The following is a 6,560-nucleotide window of genomic DNA, read 5'->3' on the forward strand; positions in this document are numbered from 1 at the left end:
TGCCAAACAACATAGATGACCTTTGGTCGGGGCTACCTTGGCCACAATTACACCATAGTGACTCTTGTTTACATCAGTGCGAAATGGTTGGCAGGAGTGATAAAGTGAGAGAGATAGAAGGGGGTGGGGGGGGGAGGTCATTTTAAACAAAATGCTAGAGAAGGCAGTTACGCCTATCATAGTCACTTGGGGCATCTGTACAGCTCCTAATTGAGAGATCATACATCTGTCTAAGACTGAGGCATCGCACCAGACTAATGAGATAGTAAACTGATACGAGGCAGGCATAAGAGTGAATGAGCCATGGTGCATCGGGTGTTGGCTTTGAATGGAAATGTCAGATACTAATGATCACAAATCTAAAGGATCAACCTTGTCAACCCTTCAGATAGTCTAGGATGCTGTCAGCTGCCAGCTCAGTGAAAATCCAATTTTGCTGGATCTGCAGAAAACAAAGATTTTCATCTTTTCGTTCTAACGATTCGGGATTCCAGGGCTCAGCCGTGAGAAGCAACAAACATGACAGAGCTATAAAGGTAATTTGTAATTGTAAGCACATCACTACACAGTATGAAGCATCTATGTCCAGAGGTGCACCTTAAAACACCTTGCAGGGTTCCCACACCTTTTGACCAATGAATATACATGACTTTTCTAGGCATTTGTGATTACATTTACATTTTACATGCATGCATTTGACAGATGCTTTTATCTAAAGCATTGTACAGTACACTGAAGGTATACATTTTATCAGTTTGTGACTTTTCTTGTGACTCAAACCCATGGTCATGGCATTGCTATTACTTTGCTAACAGTTAAAAGAATAGTTCACCCAAAAATGAAAATTCTCTCATCATTTACTAACCCTCATGCCATCCCAGATGTGAATGACTTTCTTTCTTCTGCAGAACACAAAAAAATGTTTTTGAAGAATATCTCAGCACTGTATGTCCATACAATGCTAGTGAATGGTGTCCTGAACTTTGAAGCTCCAAAAAGCACATAAAAGCAGCATAAAAGTAATCTATATGACTCCAGTGGTTAAATCAATACCTTCAGAAGCAATATAATATGTGGGTGAGAGACAGATCAATATTTAACTCCTTTTTTTACTACAAATCTTCACTTTCACTTTTACATTCTTCTTCTTTTGTATTTTGGCGATTCACATTCTTCGTGCCTATCACCACCTACTGGTCGGGGCTGGTCAAAGGTGGAGATTTATAGTAAAAAAGGACTTAAATATTGATCTATTTCTCACCCACATCTATCATATCTCTTCTGAAGACATGGATTTAACTAAAGGAGTCATATTAATTATTTTTGTGCTGCCTTTATGTGCTTTTTGGAGCTTCAAAGTTCTGGCCACCATTCACTTGCATTGTATGGACCTACAGAGCTGAAATATTCTTAAAATCTTCATTTGTGTTCTGCAGAAGAATGTAAGTCATACATATTTGGGATGGCATGAAGGTGAGTAAATGATGAAAGAATTTTCATTTTTGGGTGAACAATCCCTTTAAAGCTACATGCTCCTCTGATTACAGCATAGGGATTTTTAACAGTCATTTTATAGCGCCAATTCTAGCAGAGCTGAGAATAACAAGAAAAATATTCACTATTATCACATAATTTCCAAGCCTAAACATAACAATTTTAAAATCGCCTGTTACCTGAACCACCATATCAAGGGTAGACAGATAAAACCGATACAACACACATATGCTGTACTCCCACAAATGAGCCTAAATCAAAGCAAGATTTCCAACATTATCAAGATTCTTTCGTCATTTATTTGACCACTTGTGTGAATGCATCATTTACTGTGCTATAAATATAAGCGTAAACTCACTTTGCTTTTTTTTCTTTATGTTTTTATCCAATTCGGATCAAATAAAATGTAGACCCCTTGGCACATACCATTTCACCTTCATCGAGTTAAAAGGAGCAACTGGGAAATGAATTGAAAAACAAACTCTATCAGCCCCACTGAAATGATAAAGCTGCAATGAGTACGACCAATAAATCTTTAATTTCACAGCCACACATACAGTATTTCCCTGCTATTACAGATGCACTGCCCACTGCCACCAAAAGAGGTTGCTGTTGCTCAAGATAAACTTTTCTCTTGCCCTTATCAACAGTATGTTGCGTTGAATCGCAATATAATGGTGGAGAAAAATAAAAGAAAGATGCACTCGCAAGAATGTTTAAAAGACAGTCTTTAGGTGTACACCTCACTATGTCCTCCAAATTTAAAAAGAAATGCTTGATTGTGCGAAGATACATAGCATTTGTCATCTTTCTCCTTGAAAGGGCAACGATCACCTTGAACTAGATTTGCGAAAAAACACTAGTCATTAAGATTAAAGGTGTTTGCATGGATGTGTGTAGCTCTGTGCCGTATCAAAACCACTGGCCTCAAGAACACAGCGTGAGACATGCGGAGCGCGTGCGGGTGCGCGTGCGAGTGCGCCAGTGCGCGTGTGTTTTGAATTCAAATGTAGCAGCGAAATGCAGAGCAGATACCGCATCATGCCCGTGAACTTCTGCAGTTTCACATCATGTAAATCATCATGTGTTAAAAGCATCATCTGGTGCGTCTCACGTTTGTGCATCGATTTTGCACGATATTGCTTTTTAAAATAATGTTTCGTATAGATCAGAACACATAACATCAATGGAAAACTGTTAAATGCAACATACCATGTTTACTTCGGAGACCATGTCTATGCTGGCTATGTCTATATTCATTCCCACCGCCACCGGAGCTCCTGATGGAGAAAAACGAAATATGATTAAAAATGACTGCGTGCACAACATGCACTTTTACCTTTAAACTGTGCTCTATTACACTACACCTCTTTATTATTATTATTATTATTATTATTATTATTATTATTATTATAGGCTTTATTAACATATAAATCACCAACACCCCACATTCACGTGGCATTGCGCATGAAATTGTTGATTTGTTACAACCACTGGAGGTGAGCACACAAATGCAACTGCATGACTGACAAACGAACATTTAGACGTGTCCTTGTATCAATAACAGCTTGATTCACATGTCTGCGTATGCATCAAATGTGTGCATGGTTTTAAATCATGACGTTTCAATTACTGTCAAGATGCAACAAAAGTAGCACTGCAAATTGAATTGATCCCCAAGTTAGACTCCCTCTCTCGGAAATGCTCAGCTTGGATAAAATGTCAAATAAACATGCGTTCATTTCTCTCATGCACTGACATGCACGCCTGGTTAGAGACTGGGGTAAATGAACAAGGTTTGCATGAGTAATTGGGCATGTTAGTGCGCGTGACAGCCAAAATGCAACAATTATGTGAATTTTACCCATGCATTACCTCCAAAATCTGGCCTCAGCCGAATGTCGTATCCTTTCATGAGTCTGTCCACGGTGTCTTTGACCACTGACATATTGCTCGGGTCTCTGATACTGCAAAAATATCATAAGATGTTCTTAGAATCTTCTTACATTAAAAATCACACACACATTTTCTTGTAAGAAAAAATCTAAATGCCACCATACCTTTGCGCGCACGCCACAGCCACGATTAACGGACATAATAAGAGGATGTGCGGCGGTTTTCCGATACTCTCCATCGCAACAGTTCTGAGGTTTTGGATCTTACGATGAAGACACAGCGCACATCCAACTTACTGGTGCCAGCGCAGTGAAGGCAATGAGCTGCGCATGCGCACACACCAGCTCGAGATCAAAGAGCAGCTCCTGATGATGCTGGATGAGCTGTTTCCATTGCGGGGGAAAAATTAAAGGGACGACTGAATAAACCAAGTCGAGAAAAGGAGGCATCAGGTGATCTTTATGCAGCATTTATACTCCTGGATGAGTCTGCATTCAACTGGACAGGTTAGTGAAGTGTCCAGAAGGTTTCGTAATTATACAGTACTTAAAATGACTTTAAAGGATAACAAGCATTAATAAACAAAAGTTAAAATCATTGTTGATTGCATAGTTATTAGCATATTGGTTTTGGATTAAGGATCTAAAAAGCAAAGAACAGGCACGAGTTATTTCTCAATATTTTGTTGTGAGAGACAGAGGGAAACATATTCAAGGTATTACAGTTAAAGACTCCATGAAATCACTTGACATGAAGAGTTTTCTTTCCTGTGTTGACATTTCCTGTAACAGAAAGTTGAAAGGCTCCTCTGTTTTTAAATTTCCATGGACCATGATTTGCTATTGCTAGTCAGAGACAGGTGGTATTAGGGGGAGGGTCATTTTCATCCTAGAGAACATTTTATTGGACAAAAAAATTAGATATGTCCCCCTGTGCAAGATGAGTCATCAATGTTTTTTGTTTGTCTTCCCAGAAGAGAATGACTGTACATTTGAAATGTGTATGTTTGCTAAAAGATAATATCTTCAACTTTTAAGAGTACACTAGCATATAGATAGCCTTAAAAAAGACATTGACTAAAGGTTAAAAAAACGCAAATTTTGATTTTATGGTGTCTTTAAAGCATGACATTCGGTTTGGGTTTGGGGGATTTTATAGGATTTTGACATTACATAAAGACAAAAAAAAAAAAAAAAAAAAAATCCTGATTAGGCAACACTGATGCATATTTGCATTTTGCTAATTTATAATGCAAGTATAATTACAAATGACGGTGTAATCACCAAATGGTATTGCGGAAATAATGGCTATGTACAGAATAGCATACAACCATACTACTATTACTATTTTGTTTATTATTCAGTATATACACTGCAGAAATAGTAATAATAGCATAATGGTGTGCAATTCCGAACATAACCAAAGGTTGTTTTCAAAAAGGTTTCCTTAACACTTCCTCTGTCTTTCATTAGTTAGTTACATCTTTTCCCAGTAGAGCTGAGAACTAAGAACTATGTACACAGAAACATGGAGAAACATCAGAGAACATCAAATAAACCAAGAGTCGTGAATACATATTAAACATTCCACCCCCACTGCCACCACATCACGAAAAAAGCACCATATGTATCTAAAAATGTATGCATGTGGATGACCTAGAAATGGTATTAGTAAAAGTTGGGTTCTGTGGATACACTTTTCTTCCTATTTTAAATGTGAATTCTTTGAAGCTGTCAGTATAAACCCTCAGCTTTTGATCTAGTGCAGTGTGTGTCGTGTCTCTGTAGAGGGCAGGCCACTGAAAGCATTGGTTCAATGTTGCATCACCAGATAGAGCAGCAGATTATGTCATCAACTCCTTAGTGTGACACACACACACACACACACACACACACACACACACACACACACTGAGTAGAACTAGAGTAGAACCAGAGCAGGGTTTGCAACATACCAGGATAAGTAATAGAGAATAACGGTGGCCCACGGCTGTGAATATAAAGGCAAATGGAGTGGAAAATATATATAGGTGATAAAATAGAGAAGAAACAGGATCAAATGCTTGTCAAATAGTGTCAGACAAGCTTGTGCTCTTTCAGGGATGAAGTTTCTTGAAGATGAAACTGAGACAGAGAGAGCGAAGTGTTGCCATGTCTACTTATTATAAGCAACTTTGTTTTTTGTTTTTTTTTCTCATGAAGTCACTTAAAAATATGGGCAGCCGAGACAATATGAGGTGATAAGATGGACGGCTTGTAATAAAATGAATACAATAAATCCCAACACTCAATATGGCACTGTAGGGCTGGAAGGCTCACCTTAAAGTTAAAAACAGCCAATCTGGAGAGTCACGTGACGCCACGTGAGGATCGGACGTGTGAACGGCGAGCTCTGCGCACTTTGCTAGTTTTAACACTTTTAATGACATAAACCGGTGAGATTTAATACACTCTGTTCCATAACTGTTCTAGGAGGACAATATGTCAAAGAATTCAAAATCCTCTGGCTCTGGTGACATTAAAAGACTCCTACGTTCTCACCCTGAGCAGGCTGCGAGCTTAGGAGTCGATTTAGTCAGGGAAGTGCGGGAAATGCGGCGAGAGATGCTGAACATTTCGGCAATGCTGACGAAGGTTGTTGCTGACTTGCAGGATCTTGCTGTGATATGCTGATCGATCACTGCCATGGAGGCGAAGTTCACTGAGGTGGTTACAAGAGTGGGGGATGTCAAGAAACGGATCGATTATCTGGTGTCATCGGAGAGGTAATTATCTGCTAATCTGTTAGTGACCAAGGTGGATTTGGAGCGTGTCTGGAGAAGTTGTAGGACATGGAGAACCGTAGCTGGTGGAATAATGTCCGTATCGTTGGAATCCCTGAGGGAGCAGAGGGACAGGATACGGTGAAATTCCTGGTTGGGCTCTTTCTGAATCTTCTCGACATAGCAGGCCATAAGTTGGAAATCAAGTGAGCTCACAGGGTTCCTGCTCTTCGATCCGCAGAGGGAGACAGGCCCCAATCAATTCTGGCCAAATTTCTGAGATCATCTGATAAAGATCTTGTGTTACACGAGGCGAGGAGTAAAAGAAGTCTTTCTTGGAAGAGCCACAGCATTTTCTTGTTCTCAGACTTTGCGAATTCGACAGGAGAGAGGCGTGATTGATTCAAGG

At 39.4% G+C, this 6,560-nt stretch overlaps 1 protein-coding gene across 3 annotated transcripts in view; it reads right to left on the minus strand.

The window, feature by feature from the left end:
* The window catches only part of LOC127418207 (gamma-aminobutyric acid receptor subunit beta-2-like), a 60,261-nt gene extending 56,508 nt beyond the window's left edge, over positions 1-3,753 (minus strand). The window contains exons 1-3 of one of the 3 annotated variants that reach the window (XM_051658658.1): positions 3,555-3,746; positions 3,370-3,461; positions 2,707-2,774 (exon numbers count right to left, since the gene is read on the minus strand). In XM_051658658.1, the coding sequence (XP_051514618.1) occupies positions 2,707-2,774; positions 3,370-3,461; positions 3,555-3,628 (234 nt within the window). In that variant the 5' untranslated portion in view covers positions 3,629-3,746. Of the gene's footprint in view, positions 1-2,706; positions 2,775-3,369; positions 3,462-3,554 lie in introns of all 3 variants that reach the window. The other 2 variants (XM_051658657.1, XM_051658659.1) reach the window with 2 other exon arrangements.
* Positions 3,754-6,560: the final 2,807 nt, after the last annotated feature.

Source organism: Myxocyprinus asiaticus, chromosome 27 (genome assembly GCF_019703515.2).
Source record: "Myxocyprinus asiaticus isolate MX2 ecotype Aquarium Trade chromosome 27, UBuf_Myxa_2, whole genome shotgun sequence".
Lineage (NCBI taxonomy): Eukaryota > Metazoa > Chordata > Actinopteri > Cypriniformes > Catostomidae > Myxocyprinus > Myxocyprinus asiaticus.